This window comes from Bufo bufo, chromosome 4, assembly GCF_905171765.1.
Source record: "Bufo bufo chromosome 4, aBufBuf1.1, whole genome shotgun sequence".
Taxonomy (NCBI): Eukaryota; Metazoa; Chordata; class Amphibia; order Anura; family Bufonidae; genus Bufo; species Bufo bufo.
In genome coordinates, this window is record NC_053392.1 from 39,575,324 (window position 1) to 39,596,306 (window position 20,983).

At 47.4% G+C, this 20,983-nt stretch overlaps 1 protein-coding gene across 1 annotated transcript in view; it reads right to left on the minus strand.

The window, feature by feature from the left end:
• Positions 1-20,347, minus strand: part of LOC120997150 (L-gulonolactone oxidase-like) — a 137,759-nt gene extending 117,412 nt beyond the window's left edge. Inside the window, exons 1-4 of the mRNA XM_040427110.1 lie at positions 20,225-20,347; positions 16,365-16,466; positions 15,250-15,375; positions 7,753-7,847 (exon numbers count right to left, since the gene is read on the minus strand). Of these exons, the coding sequence (XP_040283044.1) occupies positions 7,753-7,847; positions 15,250-15,375; positions 16,365-16,466; positions 20,225-20,227 (326 nt within the window). The 5' untranslated portion in view covers positions 20,228-20,347. The remainder of the gene's footprint in view (positions 1-7,752; positions 7,848-15,249; positions 15,376-16,364; positions 16,467-20,224) is intronic.
• Between the last annotated feature and the right edge of the window lie 636 nt (positions 20,348-20,983).

A 20,983-nucleotide genomic window follows, 5' to 3' on the forward strand; every position in this document is an offset into this window, starting at 1 on the left:
GAAGGGTGTCCCCTGGTCGGTCAGGATCTCTTTTGAAATCCCCACTCTTGCGAACATACCCATGAGTTCTTTAGCTATGAGCTTAGCTGAAGTATGACGTAGTGGGATCGCTTCAGGATATCTGGTGGCATAGTCTAAGATCACCAAGATATGCTGGTGCCCTCTGGCCGACTTGTTTATGGGGCCTACCAGATCCATCCCTATTCTTTCAAAGGGGACCTCAATGATGGGCATGGGTACTAGGGGACTGCGATAGTGGGGCTGGGGGCTCGTCATCTGACACACTGGACAGGATTGGCAAAACCTTTTGACCTCCTCATAGACCCCGGGCCAATAAAACCTTTGCAGAATCCGCTCTTGGTTTTTTTTTACGCCCAAATGTCCTCCCAGCACGTGGGAGTGGGCCAAGTCCAGTACCACACGGCGGTATGGCTGGGGTACCACCAGCTGCTCCACTACCTCGTGCTGCACTTTGTCCACCCTATACAGCAGGTCCTGGTTAAAAGCCAAATGGGGAAACACCGAGTCGGCCCCTGGGTGCTGAGCCACCCCATTTACCACTGTCACCCCTTCCCTCGACCGCAATAATGTCGGATCCTGGAGCTGGGCGGTCCCGAACGTGTCACGGGATACCTCCAGGTCCGGGATGCACGGGGTTTCCACGGATTCGCCTGCCAACACCTCTAGGGGAAACCTATCGGGATGACACTCTACAGGTGATGTGGTGACCCCTACGGCTGGTATCCCCGCATCGGGATCCTCGGGCACTGGGCCAGATTGTTGTCTGTCCCTAAGGGAAGGCATATCGCTCTTCCATAGAGTCCAGAACAAAGGAAAATTCCTTCCCAGTATGGCGGCATAAGGGATTTGGCGTCCCACTCCGACGACATGCTGCACCTCTTTGCCCAACACGGACATGGTAACCCTGGCAGTGGGGTACTCCCGGCAATCCCCATGGATACAGACAATGGACAGGGTTTGCTTCTCTGGGAGTGTCTCAGACACTAAGGACTCATGCACCATGGTTACCAGGCTCCCAGAGTCCAGCAAAGCATTAATCGGATGCCCATCGACCAAGACTTGGCACAGAGGTGGCATATCGGCGTCCGGCCAGGCATCTGCGGTACATACAGGCCGGGCAAAGAAAGAGGACCGGCGAGCGAACCCGCAGTCCATGGGTTCAGGTGTTTGAGGACAGTTCGCTGCCCTATGTCCCAGGCCGTGGCAGTGCCAACATTGAATCCCAGTGGTCCCTCCCCAGTCTCTCTTCCCTGGAGTAGGACTAACCTTCCCCCCCCCCCTTTGTGGTTGGGTCCCTTTTTCCGGATCCCTAGCCTGAGAGGGAGCCTAACGGGATTCCCGTGCCTGCGTTGAGTCCCGCACCAAGTCCTGGGTCGCCACATACCTCTCGACTAGGCTTACTAACTGATCCAGGTTGCAAGGGTCTCCCTGACCAACCCAGCGCTGTATGGCCCTTTGGCAGTGTCCGCACCAAACGATCGACCACCACCCGTTCCACCATCTGCGAGGGGCTCAATGTCTCAGGCTGCAGCCATTTTTTTACTAGGTGTAACAGGTCATAGGCCTGGGACCGAGCAGGCCGGGACTCAGAGAAGGCCCACTGGTAGACTCGATGTGCACGCACATAGGTATTAACCCCAAGACGAGCCAACACCTCCCCCTTCAGCCTCTTATAGCTCTTGGCTTCCTCCTGACTGAGGTCGAAGTAGGCCTTTTGTGCGTCTCCCACTAAAAATGGCTCTATTACTTCGGCCCACTGTTCTGCAGGTAACCTTTCCTGTTCCGCAGTGCGTTCGAAGACCATCAGGAACGCCTCGATATCATCCTCGGGGCCCATCTTTCTTAACGCTGAGCGCACCTTATCCCGGGCAGCAGGTAGGACTGCGGTTCCCCCTGGGACGGCTTGTTGTTGTAACACACGCATGGATTCCTGCATAGTCGCCAGTTACTGGGCCAGTAGACTATTCAACTGCCGCTGGTCTCTCAGGGCTTCATCAGGTCTCCGAGTAGCCTCCTCATTACTTTGCACCAAGTGTCTAATGGCCTCCTCCATCTTATCTGGAGCCACAAAAACTTGCCGGCTTAACATATGACATACAGTCCAAACAACACAATTTTTCGGCCTCACTGCTGTTTGCCCGCTGAAGCCACCAATTGTGGGGATCCGCTCTGGTAGGCAGTGGTAGCGAGTGCAGTATAGAGGCAACACAGACCGGTCTTGGTGTAAAACACGATGCTTTGTTTATTCACACGGTGCATATTTGTGAAAGACGGTGCAGTTCATAGGGAGGGTGGTCACACACAGCAAAAATAATAGTTCAAACACAGCAAGTCCCTGCTGCAGGCTACTTGAGGCCTGTTTCAGTCCCATAAAGCAAAGTCTATTTAAAGCCAGGAGTAATGTCACCTTTTCTCCTTGGTGAAGTAAGTCCATGGGTCCTGCTTCTAGCCACAGGACATGGATCCCTCCTGGATTCAGCTGCGGGTCCCTGCACACTCCTTTACAGGCCTCAGCACGCAGCCCAGCTCACCTCCACTCCTTACTCTCAGAGACAGAGAACCCAGAAGCTCCACACTGTGCACCACACCCTTGTGCTGGTCGGGTTTTAACCCTTCCCTGCAAAACCTGGCCTGGACCGTGGGGAGACAGGCACCCGCCCGCATATCTGCCTGCTCCCAATAAGAGCCGGCCCGGATCCGCTGTTAACAGCGTAACCGCTGCAAAATGCACTTTTCCGGCTCTTACTCCACCGGGGCCAGGACCCCCGGTGGCACGTACCTCCCGTTTACCACCACCCCAGGTACTCTCCTACAACGTGTTATCATCTACTATTCCTGGTGGTCTACAGTGGTTGAAGAATTAACATCTACTATTCCTGGTGGTCTATAGTGTTTGAAGAATTAACATCTACTATCCCTGGTGGTCCAGGGTGGTTAAGGGTTTAACCTCTACAATCCCTAGTGGTCCAGAGTAGTTTAGTAGCTAGGATCTACTATCCCTAGCGGTCCAGAGTGGTTGAAGAATTAATATCTACTATCCCTGGTGGTCTAGAGTGGTTCAGATGCTAACATCTACTAATTCTGATGGTCCAGGGTGGTTGAAGAATTGACTTCTAATATCCCTGGTGGTTCACAGTAGATCAGGGGTTAGCATCTACCATAAGACTAACTCTAAGGTTCTGTTCACATGTGCAGTATGGAAGCTATACCGGTCTGCTGCGTCGAGTTCGCCCAATTCCCCTGTTGTCAGGATGCAACACAGATCTGCAAAAAATTATGCATTCTGTGCAATTTTAGCGAATACCGCTCCATGTGAACATTTCACATACAGGCCGTCCTGACCATGTCGTAACATCAGCCAAAATACGGCCATAGCTGCAAAGACAGAGGATCCGGCGCTCTGCTGTGCCGACATTTCTAGGTTCAGCGGTATGATGTTACTGGCCACTTGTCGTGTTAATCATTTACTTAGATTTTTTTTTTCCCTATAATGTCGCCATGTGGTGTTACAGAGGTATATGGTTTTCCAGGGAAGGTGAGTGCCGCAGCTCACCTCTCACTGTAACTGCTATAGAAAAATGAAAGCCGATCAATGGGAAGAAGCTGGAGACCGGACAACACAGTCCCCGCCAAGCAGAAACCGAGATGGAAATTGACAGCGAGCGCCGACAGCTGCCGACAAGACGAGACACGATGATGTTCTACAGACGTCCCTGAGAGTCACCAGCAGGGGCGTACATAGAAATCATTGGGCCCCATAGCAAGAATCTGAATTAGGCCCCCCTAACCCCGCCCACTACCCTGGCCCATCCCACATCCTTCCCTGGCTCCTCCCCTGCCACACCCCCATTTGCCACTAAAAAAATGTATACATGACCTACCGAAAACGTTAGTGACACTGGCGTAATTAGAAATGACTGGGCCCCACACGAAATTTTTGAACAGGCCCCACAGCAAATTTTTTAATGGGCCCCCCCAGTTGTCCGGCACCTCTGACCGGCAGAGACCCTTGATTTTTTCCCTAATACAGTACAATTATTGCCTTATATAACACCACAGATAACACATTGTTATCCTACTGTACCATGACTGCTGCCACATGACAAACTCAGCAATACTGCGCCTGTAATGTGTCTGGCTGAGCTGTACAGTCAGGTCCATAAATATTGGGACATCAACACAATTCTAACATTTTTGGCTCTATACACCACCACAATGGATTTGAAAGGAAACGAACAGGATGTGCTTTACCTGCAGACTGTCAGCTTTAATGTGAGGGTATTTACATCCAAATCAAGTGAACGGTGTAGGAATTACAACAGTTTGCATATGTGCCTCCCACTTGTTAAGGGACCAAAAGTAATGGGACAATTGGCTTCTCAGCTGTTCCATGGCCAGGTGTGTGTTATTCCCTCATTATCCCAATTACAATGAGCAGATAAAAGGTCCAGAGGTCATTTCCAGTCTGCTATTTGCATTTGGAATCTGTTGCTGTCAACTCTCAAGATGAGATCCAAAGAGCTGTCACTATCAGTGAAGCAAGCCATCATTAGGCTGAAAAAACACAACAAACCCATCAGAGAGATAGCAAAAATATTAGGTGCGGCCAAAACAACTGTTTGGAACATTCTTAAAAGAAGGAACGCACCGGTGAGCTCAGCAACACCAAAAGACCCAGAAGACCATGGAAAATAACTGTGGTGGATGACCCAAGAATTCTTTCCCTGGTGAAGAAAACACCCTTCACAACAGTTGGCCAGATCAAGAACACTCTCCAGGAGGTAGGTGTATGTGTGTCATAGTCAACAATCAAGAGAAGACTTCACCAGAGTGAATACAGAGGGTTCACCACAAGATGTAAACCATTGGTGAGCCTCAAAAACAGGAAGGCCAGATTAGAGTTTGCCAAACGACATCTAAAAAAGCCTTCACAGTTCTGGAACAACATCATATGGACAGATTAGACCAAGATCAACTTGTACCAGAGTGATGGGAAGAGAAGAGTATGGAGGAGGAAAGGAACTGCTCATGATCCTAAGCATACCACCTCATCAGTGAAGCATGGTGGTGGTAGTGTCATGGCGTGGGCATGTATGGCTGCCAATGGAACTGGTTCTCTTGTATTTATTGATGATGTGACTCCTGACAAAAGCAGCAGGATGAATTCTGAAGTGTTTCGGGCAATATTATCTGCTCATATTCAGCCAAATGCTTCAGAACTCATTGGACGGCGCTTCACAGTGCAGATGGACAATGACCCAAAGCATACTGCAAAAGCAACCAAAGAGATTTTTAAGGGAAATAAGTGGAATGGTATGCAATGGCCAAGTCAATCACCTGACCTGAATCCGATTGAGCATGCATTTCACTTGCTGAAGACAAAACTGAAGGGAAAATGCCCCAAGAACAAGCAGGAACTGAAGACAGTTGCAGTAGAGGCCTGGAAGAGCATCACCAGGGATGAAACCAGCGTCTGGTGATGTCTATGCGTTCCAGACTTCAGGCTGTAATTGACTGCAAAGGATTTGCAACCAAGTATTAAAAAGTGAAAGTTTGATTTATGATTATTATTCTGTCCCATTACTTTTGGTTCCTTAACAAGTGGGAGGCACATATGGAAACTGTTGTAATTCCTGCACCGTTCACCTGATTTGGATGTAAATGCCCTCAAATTAAAGCCGACAGTCTGCAGTTAAAGCACATCTTGTTCATTTCATTTTATATCCATTGTGGTGGTGTATAGAGCCAAAAATGTTAGAATTGTGTCGATGTCCCAATATTTATGGACCTGACTGTATAACCATGGTCTCCTGCATAGACTGATAATTACATATTTCTTGCAGTGTGCCCCTCTTCCTCTTTTATATTGTGCAGTCATCCCCCTCCCTCATCCCTACAGTGATCTTCGGGGGCTCCCATTCCCCAAACGATCCTATATCTGCTGAATTCTACATTTTCCCCTACTATTTCCCTTTGCCTATTCTTTGGCTTGTTCCCGGCATCCTGACATTGGGCTCACATGGGGGGGGGAGGGGCACATGGTCCATGATCAAAAGTCAGTCAATGCCTGCAGGTATTTATCGGCACATCTGATGTCTGCTGACAGATGGGGGGTCATATGCGGTAAGGTAAAAGCATGATCACTGTACCCCAATATTTGAATCTGCTCCCCAGCGCCCCTCATCAGGACCCCTCCTCATTAATGGTTTAGTTACTTGCAGTTTAGAATATTTTATTCCTGTAGTGTGATCATCTCTCCCTACACTGACTTCAAACTTAGGTGCTGATACAGCTATCAGCAGAAAATCTGAACAAGCAGAGCTGCAGTGTAAAGCATGGGGGAGCGACAAGCTCTCTGATAAAACTGGAGGTGGTTGCAATGTACAGGATCACGGTAGCTGCAATCAGAAGGACACGTGTGCTTTCCATGAGGAGAAGCCAAACGAGCCAAAGTACTGCAGCTAAATCCCCAGCATGCTCATTTCACTTCTATGGGAGTTTCAAGAACAGCCAAGCAAGTGTGCATGCTGGGAGTTGTAGTTTGCAACAGCTGAAGTGCCAGAGGATGCTGATCTTTGTCCTACAGTACCCGCTCCATACACTTACCTCCTCACTACCTGGTTCCATCGTCTTCAGCTTTGTCACTGCCGCCTGACATTGTAGTGACCAGAGCTGAAGAGGATCTGACCCAGGGGATGTGAAGTGGTCAGCAAATGTTAAGGTCTGGTCTAGGGAGGTTCTGATCTGGGATCTAAATTAATATAAGGGCCAGGTGTAGAGGTCTGGGGGTCTTAAATGATCACTAACATTTCACATTACTTTGCATAAATCAATAATAGTACAAGAATCTTTGTAATATATTATATCAGAGAAAAAGCCTCTTTTTCCACTTATCTGCTACTTTACACCCAACCATCTCCTATTAGGAGAGATGGACTGTCAGCTCACTAAATTATCAGATTACATCTCTATGGAGATGGGGGGGGTGAGATGGCAGTCTGTCTCAAGATGTAAAGTGTTAGTTTAGGGGAGTAAAAGAGCTGATAAGTGGAAAAAGAAACATTTTTTCTTTGATAAGATATATTTAAACATTTCTTACCTTCACTTGTACTACTGCTGTGTGAAAAGTTACTGGACATTTAATAAATTTAAGGATCTAGATCAGGGATGGCCAAAACTACAACTCCCAGCATGCCCTGACTGCCTACAGCTATCAGAGTACAGCAGGGCATGGTGGGAGTTGTAGTTTTACAACAGATGGAGAGCTGCAGATTGGCTATCCCTGGTCTAGATTGATTGATGTGACAAAATTTAAGGGTTTGGTCTGGGGGGGCCTTAATTCATGTAGGGATCTGATTGGGTATAAATTCATTTGGTGGTCTGCTCTGGGGTCTAAATTAATTAAGGGGTCTGGTCTGAGGGATCTAAGTTAATTTAAGAGTGAGAGGATCTTAATTTAGGGATCTGGTATGGGGGTCAGGATTTATTTTGGGTTCTGGTCTGGGGGCTTAATTTATTTAAGGGTCTAATCTGGGGTCTTTAATTGTAGGGTCTAATCTGAGGGTCTGGACTCATTTTGATGTCCGGTCTGAGTCCAGATATTATTTTGGGGTCTGAAATTTGCATAGTTAAGAAATGGCAGATTAGGAAGTCAGAACTGGCACAGGAATCCCTGTACAGGTTTCTTTCCCTATAATACATGTGTTGTACGGTATGGGGCGGAGCACTTACTTAGACAATGCCATCCCGTTCTGGTTGAGGACATCATTCACCTGGCTCAGGAGGATCCCGGCCTCCACTGTCACCTGCTTCTTATCCTTGTCAAGCTGTGGAAATAAAGACAGGAGATCTATGAGAATGGGAGATCGGTCACCATGATCATCTGGAATCACCAAAAATCACCAAAACTCTTGTAGCGTCCCACTGCTAAAAGGCTTAAACATGTCATAATTCATTTGATACATTTCTTGTGTGAGGGGCAGTAAAGAGTTAACATTCCTTAGCTCCCATCACTACCTTGGTTTGTTTCCACCCTCCTCATGGGGAGGAGTGAGTTAGTCACCATCTAAACAGTGAGAGGAAGAGAAGCACAGTCCTCAGAACAGCCAGAAGAGGCAAAGATGTAGAGAAAAGTGGAGAAAATTACAAAAGAGAACTTGTAAAGTATACCAGTGTTGAGAGGAGGTGCATGCAGATGCTCTGTGGAGATAATCTGTCTAAAAGGACGTTTGGACTCCATAGCTAATTTGTTCATGAGATATAATTCTTTAGGTGCCTGAGCATATTTCATAGGCAGAAGAGAAGATAAAGGCCCACATCTGGCTAAGGACATTGTGGATTTGTTTACTGTGAGCACAGCAACCTGAGAAAGGGACAGGACTTAGTCTGTCACGTAGAGGGGGTCACTTCAGTGAGAAGTGTTGAACCTTTATTTCAAGATGCTTAAATGTGGGATAGGGTTGTGCTGAGTGAGGAATACTGCTTCAGAGAAATCTTGGCATGTTAACTCCTTTTGCAGCCATGTAACCGTAAGGCCTCTTTCACACGGGGCGTCATGGAATTGGGCCGGATAAGATGCGGGTACGTCGCAGGAAAATGCGCGATTTTCCTCACGAGTGCAAAACATTTTAAAGCATTTTGCACGTGCGTGAGAAAAATCAGCATGTTTGGTACCCAAACCCGAACTTCTTCACAGAAGTTCGGGTTTGGGTTAGGTGTTGTGTAGATTTTATTATTTTCACTTATTACATGGTTATAAGGGAAAATAATAGCATTCTTAATACTGAATGCTTACTTAAATTGGGTTGAAAGGGTTAAAAAATAATAAAAAATAATTTAACTCACCTTAATCCACTTGTTCGTGCAGCCCGGCTTCTCTTCTTTCTTCTTCTTTGCTGTGCAGGAGGAAAAGGACCTGTGGTGACGTCACTGCGCTCATCACATGGTCCATCACATGATCCGTGATCATGTGATGGACCATGTAATGAGCGCAGTGATGTCATCAAAGGTCCTTTACCCAGGTCCTGAAGAAAGAAGAGAAGCCGGGCTGCGCGAACAAGTGGATTAAGGTGAGTTAAATAATTTTTATTTATTTTTTAACCCCTCCAGCCCTATTGTACTATGCATTCTGTATTCAGAATGCTATTATTTTCCCTTATAACCATGTTATAAGAGAAAATAATAATGATTGAGTCCCCATCCCGATCATCTCCTAGCAACCGTGCGTGAAAATCGCACCGCATCCGCACTTGCTTGCGGATGCTTGCGATTTTCACGCAGCCCCATTCATTTCTATGGGGCCTGTGTTGCGTGAAAAACGCACAAAATAGAGCATACTGCAATTTTTACGCAACGCACAAGTGATGCGTAAAAAAATCACCGCTCGTGTGCACAGCCCCATAGAAATGAATGGGTCCGGATTCAGTGCGGGTTCAATGCGTTCACCTCACGCATTGCACCCGCGCGGAAATCTCGCCCGTGTGAAAGGGGCCTAAGAAGTGTGTATTAGAACTGCCAGTCCAGGCCTGCCAAGAACTGAACTGCTGTACGGGAACTTGACTCATCAGTAAAGAACTGTTCCACTGCTACATCAGCCTCCTCCTTGTCTACACCGCCATCTACTACTAACAGCTGCCAGGAGCCCTGCCTTAGACCTGACAATTCATCACCACCAAGGGCCCCCCAAATGACCCCAGGCAGGAGGACCCCCAGAACCAAGGTGTGTCCCGGAGGGAAGAACCCTTCTTATCCCTGCACAGTGCAAGGGGAGGGGAGGAGTGAGTAACTACAACCACCATTTCTGCTGCCATCACTCCTATCCTCTCCGCTCTCCCCTGTGACTTGCTGCACTCTGATGACTGCTCTACATCCGTTAGGATCTTCCCATAAAATCAGCAGACCGGTCTCCTAAAATCCTCTGTGCTGCTGGGAGAGACCCTTCTCCTTCCACTATGTAACCTCCTCCTCTTCTGCAGTCACATGCAGCCACATCTTCACTAACATCACCCCATGAGAGGACCGGTCAGTGGATAGTCCTCTCCTGAAATACTCTGTGCTGCTGAGCTCTATCTCTTCAGTTTGCTGGCTGGATCTGATGACATCTGGCGGTAACGTGGTGGCACTTCCAGCTCCGAGGCCATAAGTGGATCTTTTTAGAGGCGTCTGAAGCTCATTCACGTCAAGCATGACATCTGCCCAATTACGAGCCCCTGATGTTTCGCTCGCTGCGGCCGCACCCCCCCAAGGTAATAGCGAGAGCTTCCCGAGCACAGTAATAGGCTGCACCTGCACCAAGTGCTTTATAGACAAGTAATAAAACATAATGGTGCCCCCCTCCCCCACATCAACGCATCCTTGGACACATACTTGTGTCCGTGTGTATATACAGTAAGCTCGGTATCTTCAGCAGAAGATCACTGTAAGGCCTCTTGCACATGACCGTATGTATTTTGCGGTACGCAAAAAAACGGATCCGCAAAAAATACGGATGACGTCTGTGTGCATTCCATATTTTACGGAACGGAACAGCTGGCCCCTGCAAAAAAAAAAACTGAACGGACACGGAAAGAAAATAAGTGCGTGTGCAAGAGGTTGCGCCTTTGAACGGCACAATTGATATTTTTAAGAAGCCATTGAGCTCTTTTGTGGCAGCGAGACTCGGAGCGAGCGGCTTTATTTCCTAAGACGGACTCATCCCCGAGAAATGATTTATTTAAACAGAAGGAAGGAATAAAAAGGGCAAATTAAATGAGACTTTGTGTTTGAATAGAACTTATGTAGAAGAAGGATCTGTCCAGGAGCGGCATGAATCATATCAGGGGGAACGTGCGGGAAGAGTTATTAATCCCCAGTGTGGTAGATAGGAGGGGGGGGGGGGGTAGGCGCTCTCCATGTCTCTTATAACAAGTAGGAGCCATTAGGATGAGCGGCGCCTCATTGCCCGGAATATAATCAGCAGAGGGACACGACACAAAGCTAAGCGCCGTCACCGACACAAAGCTGTGAAAAGTTTTGAATGCCCTCTAAGTATAGAAGTGGTATGTACTGATGAGGGGCTGCAATTCACTTCTCTGCCATTAGGGGGAGTCGTTGTGCTGTACAACAAACAGGGTCCGTCCAGCCACAGGATAGGTGCAAGTCTCATCTCTGTGGGTCCCTTAAACCCCCGATCATCCAGGTGAAGTAGCCACCGGCCACCACAACCAGGTGGGAAGCGAATGGGAGTTGGAAGTCACACCTATGAGACATTTAGAGCATACCATGGAAATATCCCTTTAAGTCCTGTCTCCAGTGGTATAGGAAGAAACTGGATTATGGACATGTTGAGTCCTCCAGAAAGAGACATGCCTTGTAGACCATCTCCTCTCTGTTTACTTAAGGTGATAGTTGCCCTCCCTGACCTACAGGGCTCTTCTGCACATGCAGTATGCCCACCCCGAGCTTCTCAGATATGGGGATGTAAAGTTCATACATGTGGGGTACACTAGTGCACCTCAATAAATTAGAATATCATCGAAAAGTTGATTTATTTCAGTAATTAAATTCAAAAAGTGAAGGTCACATATTCTATAGATTCATTACACATAGAGTGATCTATTTCAAGGGTTTATTTCTTTTAAACCCAAAAATCAGTATGTCAGAAAATTAGAATATTGTGAAAAATGTCAATCTTGTAGACTCATTGTGTCACACAAAACACCTGCGAAGGTTTCTTAAGACTTTTAAGTGGTCCCTCAGTCTGGTTCAGTAGGCTCCACAATCATGGGGAAGACTGCTGACTTGACAGTTGTCCAGAAGACAGTCATTGACACCCTCCTCAAGGAGGGAAAACCACAAAAGGTCATTGCTAAAGAAGCTGGCTGTTCACGGAGTGCTGTATCCAAGCATATTAATGGAGAGTTCGGAAAACTTGTGGTAGAAAAAGGTGCACAAGGAACAGGGATAACAGCAGCCTCAAAAGGATTCTCAAGAAAAGGCCATTCAAGAATTTGGAGCAGAATCACAAGGAGTGGACTGTGGATGGAGTCAGTGCTCCAAGAGCCACCACACACAGACGTATCCAAGATATGAGATACAACTGTCTCATTCCTTGCGTCAAGCCGCTCATGACCCAGAGACAACTTCAGAAGAGTCTTACCTGGGCTATGGAGAACAAGGACTGGACTGCTGATCGGTGGTCCAAAGTCCTGTTTTCAGATTAAAGTAAATTTTGCATTTCATTTGGAAATCAAGGTCCCAGAGTCTGGGGGAAGAATGGAGAGGCCACAATCCAAGATGCTTGAGGTCCATGTCAAATTTCCACAGTCATTGGTGGTTTGGGGAGCCATGTCATCTGCTGGTGTTGGCCCACTGTGTTCTATCAAGTCCAAGGTCAGCGCAGCCATCTACCAGGAAATCTTAGAGGACTTCATGCTTCCCGCTCTGGCAAGGTTTATGGAGATGCTGATTTCCAGCAGGACTTGGCGCCTGCCCACACCCCCAAAAGTACCAGTACCTGGTGTAATAACCATGGTATCACTGTGCTTGATTAGCCAGCAAACTCTCCTGACCTAAACCTCATAGAGAATTTATGAGAGACACCAGACCCAACAATGAAGATGAGCTGAAGGCCTCTATCAAAGCAACCTGGACCTCCATAACCCCTCAGCAGTGCCACAGGCTGATCGCCTCCATGCCACATTGCCACATTGACGCAGAAGGAGACCTGACCAGGTATTGGGGAGATACAATGGACAGACTTATCAGGAGGCCAACATTTCTGTATTAAAAGTCATTTTTGATTGGTCTTAAATAATATTCAAATGTTCTGAGATCCTGACTTTTGGGTTTTCATTAGCCGTAAGCCATAATCAACAGTAAAATAAATAAACAGTTGAGATAGATCACTGTGTGTAATGTGTGTGCAGAATATGTGAGCTTCACTTTTTCAATTACTGAAATAAATTAACTTTAAAATGACATTGTAATTTATTGAGAAGCTCTGATATAGGAAACTGACCGACTACTGCAGTGTACAGATTGGACGGAGATGTCTCCATATTGCCCCCGGTGGTCACCAGTTATACTACATTGCTCCTCATATTTTAGTTTTCCCCCTGATCTGGGACCCTGTGACATTGTTATATGGTCCCATCATGATTTTCCAGGAATAGGTGGGGGATGGGCTTTCTCTATTGAACTCATGTCCCTCCGAACCGGTACTAATGTGTAAATCACTGCGCAGATACATTCTGATATAAGGAGATGTCACGCCTCCGCGTGTAGAGGATTAAGTATTGACCGCTTCCATCCATCACTTTGTCTTTTATTCAGCATTTTCCTGACTTGCGGATAAAGCTGGAGAATAATCAGCGTCTAAATACTACCTGTTATGCGCCATAAAGTTCAGGGAGTGTTGGCTCCACATGCACGCTGGGTCCACTCTGCCTTTTACCATTTTTGGTGCCAAAATGGTCTCCCCATAGGCTGACTATAATTACTTTCAGTATAAAGCTGTAGCTGCTCTCACTACATTCATTGGAAGCCGTCTGGCACAAGGAAAGGTATGGAGTGGGCTCGGCTGCATGTTGGTACCTGCACCCCTTGTAATGGAGGCCATTATGGGACCAAAAATGGTAAAAGGCAGAGTGGACCCAACACTCCTGAACTTTATGGCGCATAACAGGTAGTATTTAGTGTTAGGTTCCCGTCTTACAGAGATCGCCTTGACGTCCGGCAGACGGGCTCAGATGGTTTTGTACAAATTGCGTTTGCCAAGCATCTCACTTTATAAATAAGCGTAGTATTAGCACCATAATATGTTTTGTGACTATGGCATTGTTGAACTTTTTTTCTCATATAACAGTGACATCCACAGTGCCCCCATAACAGTGACCTCCACAGTGCTCCCATAACAGTGACATCCACAGTGCCCCCATAACAGTGACATCCACAGTGCCCCCATAACAGTGACCTCCACAGTGCTCCCATAACAGTGACATCCACAGTGCCCCTATAACAGTGACATCCCCAGTGCCCCCATAACAGTGACCTCCACAGTACCCCCATAACAGTGACATCCACAGTGCTCCCATAACAGTGACATCCACAGTGCCCCATAACAGTGACATCCACACTGCCCCCATAACAGTAACACCCACAGTGCCCCCATAACAGTGACATCCACAGTGCCCCCATAACAGTGACATCCACAGTGCCCCTATAACAGTGACATCCACAGTGCCCCCATATCAGTGACATCCACAGTGCCCCCATATCAGTGACATCCACAGTGCCCCCATAACAGTGACATCCCCAGTGCCCCATAACAGTGACATCCACAGTGCCCCTATAACAGTGACATCCACAGCGCCCCCATAACAGTAACACCCACAGTGCCCCCATAACAGTGACATCCACAGTGCCCCCATAACAGTGACATCCACAGTGCCCCATAACAGTGACATCCACAGTGCCCCCATAACAGTGACATCCACAGTGCCCCCATAACAGTGACATCCACAGCGCCCCCATAACAGTGACATCCACAGCGCTCCCATAACAGTGACATCCACAGTGCCTCCCATAATAGTGACAACCACAGTGCCTCCATAACAGTGACATCCACAGTGCCCCCATAACAGTGACATTCACAGTGCCCCCCATAACAGTGACATCCACAGTGCCGCCATAACAGTGACATCCACAGTGCCCCCATAACAGTGACATCCACAGCGCCCCCATAACAGTGACATCCACAGTGCCCCCATAACAGTGACATCCACAGCGCCCCCATAACAGTAACACCCACAGTGCCCCCATAACAGTGACATCCACAGTGCCCCCATATCAGTGACATCCACAGTGCCCCCATATCAGTGACATCCACAGTGCCCCCATAACAGTGACCTCCACAGTGCCCCCATAACAGTGACATCCACAGCACCCCATAACAGTGACATCCACAGCGCCCCATAACAGTGACATCCACAGCGCCCCCGTATTAGTGACCTTCACAGTGCCCCCATAACAGTGACATCCACAGTGCCCCCATATCAGTGACATCCACAGTGCCCCCATATTAGTGACCTCCACAGTGCCCCCATAACAGTGACATCCACAGCGCCCCCATAACAGTGACATCCACAGTGCCCCCATAACAGTGACATCCACAGCGCCCCCATAACAGTGACATCCACAGTGCCCCCATAACAGTGACATCCACAGCGCCCCCTTGAGGACAGTTCGCACCTTTATTACTCGGTTCATTTTATCCATCCGGATCATGAAATCGTCGGTGCAGGCGATGTCCGAGGGCGAGTGCCCGCCCCCCACCACCTTCACCCTCTTACTCCGCTGCCGGGCCAGGTCCAGGATCTGAGGAGAAAGGAAAGAAATCTCATTACTGCCGCCTTCTATCCATGAGACAAGAAGTGTTGTCATAGGGACAATGACAGCCGTGTGTAAGATCCTCAATCGCTGGATAATAAGAAATTCTGCAACTTTCCCATACACTTTGTAGTTACGTTCCTCAACATTTTCAAGATCTCTGCCTGTCAGTGAACGGATACATCTCTACAGCTGAGGGTTTGTTACAGTTGTCTCCAGTCTGGGTAATCCTCCCAGCACACATCTTTCTAGTGTCCTGACAGTTTGTTACAATGTATTAGTCTGGAGTCCAGAGGACTGTCAAGGCTGAATGCAATTGTAGCAAACCCTCAGCTGCCAGAAGTAGAGGGTTGTTCCTCACCATTTTCAAGATCTCTGCTTGCTGTTTGTGAATGGACATGTTCTTGTGTAGAAACAGAGGATGATTCTCTACACAGCTAATGCAGCTGAGGGTTTGTTACAGTTGTGTCCAGTCTAGGTAATATTCTATAACAGGGATGCCCAACATGCGGCCCTCCAGATGTTGAAAAACTACAACTCCCAGAATGCCTGGGCAACCTGCAGCTATTAGGGCATGCTGGGAGTTGTAGTTTTGCAACAGCTGGAGAGTCGCAGCTTGAGCATCCCTGCTCTATAAGCTTAACAAATCAGCAGCACAAATCTCCCTGATAGTTCGTTACAATGTATCAGGGCAGGGAAACTGTATCTGTCTGGAGTCCAGAAGGTGGATGCAATTGTAGCAAACCCTCAGCTGCCATAGAGGAGAGCACAGAAAGCGCAGAATGGGGATCCTGATCCTGACAGGGGTTCATGTCCACCATCGGGAGAGAACCCCAGTGCAGGAGACTGGAGACCTCTGAAGGACAGGACATGTTGGGAGTTGTAGTTGCACTAATATTTGGAAAGGACATACACTGAGGTTGTGGCCCCCAGGATGACATAATGGGCGGCCGTTCCTCCAGGGACCCCGCACTTACCTCTTTCACTTCTTCCACAGAGGTAGGTTGAAAGTAGAGTTCAGGGCTTGATCCGTAGGTCTCAGCCCAGTTTTGGAACGTGTATCCTCCCCGACCCAACACCTAAAATCAGACAGAGAAATCACCGGATATTTGCGGACATTGATGAGGATGGCGACTTCAGCTTTAGGGACGTTATATATACATTACTCGGGGTACTTCCCCTTTAAGAGCGTCCATGATGCAATTTCACTAAGAGCTCAGCCATATGAAAGCTCTGCTGGCGATGTCACCGTGACAGGTCCGAAGATTAACTAGCAATGCAGAATTACCCTGCCAATCACTGCCTATTGGAAAATCAATGGCTGCATATGTGCCAGGCGGGATAAGTGATGGGGCGATGCCCGACCTCTGCAGAAGATATCATTCAGAGGTTCATTCTGGCCATAAAGCTGGAGAATGACAGAGAACGCGGCCGTGTCCATATATTAAACGGCTCCTATGCCCGAGAACTGCTGACGCCTTATAGCTGCGGCAATCAATTGTACGGCGCGGAGCGAGAGCAATCTGTTATACGCCGCGCTGCAAAGACCGGGCTGAGGCTACCGAGAGGGCAAGCTACGGCCTCAATAATATATGGAGAAGAAGAAGAACGGGCGATCATTGCCGAAATCCCACCCCAAGAAGGAGATGGTGGAATGAAGCTTCCTATGTGTGACTGTAAGGTGGTAAATGTAAGTGATTGCAATATGAGAGAAGAAGAGGTGCAACGGAAAGGAGGCTCTAGGACCATGTTAGGCCGCCTCTAGCCTAGATACAAGATGAGATACTGCCTCTAGCCTAGATACAAGATGAGATACTGCCTCTAGCCTGGATACAAGATGAGATACGGCCTCTGGCCTGGATACAAGATGAGATACGGCCTCTAGCCTGGATACAAGATGAGATACGGCCTCTAGCCTGGATACAAGATGAGATACGGCCTCTAGCCTGGATACAAGATGAGATACTGCCTCTACCCTGGATATAGGATGAGATACTGCCTCTAGCCTGGATACAAGATGAGATGAGGCCTCTAGCCTGGATACAAGATGAGATGCGGCCTCTAGCCTGGATACAAGATGAGATGCGGCCTCTAGCCTGGATACAAGATGAGATACGGCCTCTATCCTGGATACAAGATGAGATATGGCCTCTATCCTGGATACAAGATGAAATACGGTCTCTAGCCTAGATACAAGATGAGATACAGCCTCTAGCCTGGATACAAGATGAGATACGGCCTCTAGCCTAGATACAAGATGAGATACAGCCTCTAGCCTGGATACAAGATGAGATACGGCCTCTAGCCTGGATACAAGATGAGATACGGCCTCTAGCCTGGATACAAGATGAGATACGGCCTCTAGCCTGGATACAAGATGAGATACGGCCTCTAGCCTGGATACAGGATGAGATACAGCCTCTAGCCTGGATACAAGATGAGATACGGCCTCTAGCCTGGATACAGGATGAGATACGGCCTCTAGCCTGGATACAGGATGAGATACGGCCTCTAGCCTGGATACAGGATGAGATACGGCCTCTAGCCTGGATACAGGATGAGATACGGCCTCTAGCCTGGATACAAGATGAGATACGGCCTCTAGCCTGGATACAAGATGAGATACGGCCTCTAGCCTGGATGTAATATGAGATACGACTATCCTGGATACATGTTGAGATTCTGCCTCTAGTCTGGATACAGGATGAGGTACTGCCTCTAGCCTGGATACGAGATAGGATATGGCCTCTAGCCTGGATACAAGATGAGATACTGCCTCTAGCCTGGATACAAGAAGAGATACGCCCTCTAGCCTGGATACAAGATGAGATGCAGCCTCTAGTCTGGATACAAGATGAGATACAGCCTCTAGCCTGGATGCAAGATGAGATACAGCCTCTAGTCTGGATACAAGATGAGATACAGCCTCTAGCCTAGATACAAGGTGATATACAGCCTCTAGCCTGGATACAAGAAGAGATGCAGCCTCTAGCCTTCATACAATATGAGATACAACCTCTAGTCTAGATACAAGATGAGATACAGCCTCTAGCCTTGATACTAGATGATATACGGCCTCTATCCTTAATACAGGATGAGATATGGTCTCTAGCCTAGATACACGATGAGATACAGCCTCTAGCTTGGATACAAAATGAGATATGGCCTCCAACTTTGACACAAGGTGAGATACGGACTCTAGCCTGGACACATGATGATATACAACCTCTAGCCTGGATATAAGATGAGATACGGCCTCTAGCCTGGATACAAGATAAGATACGGCCTCTAGTCTGGATACAAGAAGACATACAGCCTCTAGTCTCGATACAAGGTGATATACAGCCTCTAGTCTTGATACTAGATGAGATACGGCCTCTAGCCTGGATACAAGATGAGATACGGCCTCTAGCCTGGATACAAGATGAGATATGCCCTCTAGCCTGGATATAGGATGAGATACGGCCTCTATCCTTAATACAGGATGAGATATGGTCTCTAGCCTAGATACACGATGAGATACAGCCTCTAGCTTGGATACAAAATGAGATATGGCCTCCAACTTTGACACAAGGTGAGATACGGACTCTAGCCTGGACACATGATGATATACAATCTCTAGCCTGGATACAAGATAAGATACGGCCTCTAGTCTGGATACAAGAAGACATACAGCCTCTAGTCTCGATACTAGATGAGATACGGCCTCTAGCCTGGATACAAGTTGAGACACGGCCTCTAGCCTGGATACAAGATGAGACACGGCCTCTAGCCTGGATACAAGATGAGATGTGGACTCTAGCTTGGATACTAGATGAAATACAGTTGGACATGGAGTTATACAGGTTCTATATGGTTTCCTGCAGCACATTTGCCCACCGATATTACAGCTGGGCCTGTAGGTCTTGCACATTCATACATTGGTGAAGCTGGCATCCCAGCTGGTCCCATAAATGCTGGATTGGTGATAAATCTGGCAACCGGGCAGCCAAGAATTTTTTGTAATCTGAAGGAGACATTCCTCGGAAACCCTTGCTGTGTCTTGGTGAGTATTATCATGCTGGAAAATGCCAGTTAGAAGCCCTGCCATGAGAGGAACACATGTGGTGGCAGGATGTCCTGCAGATATCACTGAGCTGTTAGTGTCCCTCATGTCACTACTAGGGGTGACCGACTGTCTTATGTGATGGCTCCCTAGATCATCACACAAGCAGATTGGGCAGTGTGTCAGTCCACAGCAAAAGCAGGATTGAAGTGCTCACCATGAGGCCTTCATACTCTGACTGTCGTCTGATCCCAAACAGAACCTGGATTCGTTGCTAAAGACGGTACAGTACCAGTCCATAGGAGTCCAATTTTTTTGTTCAGAACACCACTGTAAACAACGGGGATGGTGGCAAGCTCTCAATGTGACTGTCAACTAGGAAAAATGTATTTTAGTGTATCATAGAGATACAGTATGTCTAGCAGTCAATAATAGCCCACAAAGACGTACACTACCCAAAAGTAGCCTATTTATAAGGCAGAGGGGGAAGTAATTGTATGCCCTCCTGTGGCAAGACCCAGTGTCTAATCAGTCCACCATGTATCATGTAACTGATCCAGCAAGCTATTCTGGCAGAGGACAACTTGTTCAATTTTGCAGGTCAACCTACCTTAAAGTGCAATGGAGCTATGGGAAACCTCAAGGCAAAAGCACTTTCTGAGACTGACAATAGAAAGTGACCCCTGTGAGGACACCTTTTTACTTGGGACACATAGGGGTTCCAGCATTTAGACCACCACCAGTCAATCTAATAGAATTTTCCTACATTTCCAGTTTGCTATGGCCACTTACCATTGTTGCCCTTCAGATGATTTGGTCTGGTTCTCTTGACTCTGCTGTCAGTTATGGTAAGAGAACGTGTCCTCCTCCTCAGGGGTATTTTATCAGGTAGCATGGGGCTGTTGACTAAGCAAATGTCTCGTAACACTTCAAGGAACCTAAGTTACAGATTCATGAGACATATTACATGCCGGGTAATGGATAACTGGAAGCAACTGGCCCATGTCTACAGGGATTCCCCAGACTGGTTTTATCTTTCACCAAAATGGCTTTATAATGAGAGTGTGATCTTTGAAAAATAACTAGACCTTCCAATTGAGAGGGAAAAATATTGTATAATGTCAACATTTGATTACATGTTATGAGTCAGGGGCCTTAAGCCTGGGGTTCTGCCATATTACAAGGATTGAAGGACCATTTATCGATGACTGCCATCCCTACAGAGGAATTTGGAGAAGTTGCAGGTTGCAATAGTAATACATATTAGGTCATGTATTTGGAACGGTAAAGGAAATATCTGCATTTCCAGGGGGGTAACCATCAGTGTTGTGCTCCCTGGACCCAAAGAGACTCTTGCAAAAAGGGGACTTTCTAAGGATAGTTATTTTCAATGGTATCTGCTTCCTCAGAGAATCATTTGTGACCATCAAAGGATCTGAGGTGTATTGTGACATTAATGTAGGGCAATGTGGCTGTCATGGGTGGGGTGGGGGGCTATTTATTGCTGGAAAAATTGGAGGGCTGGGCCAAGGGCGTATGTATCTGTTGTTT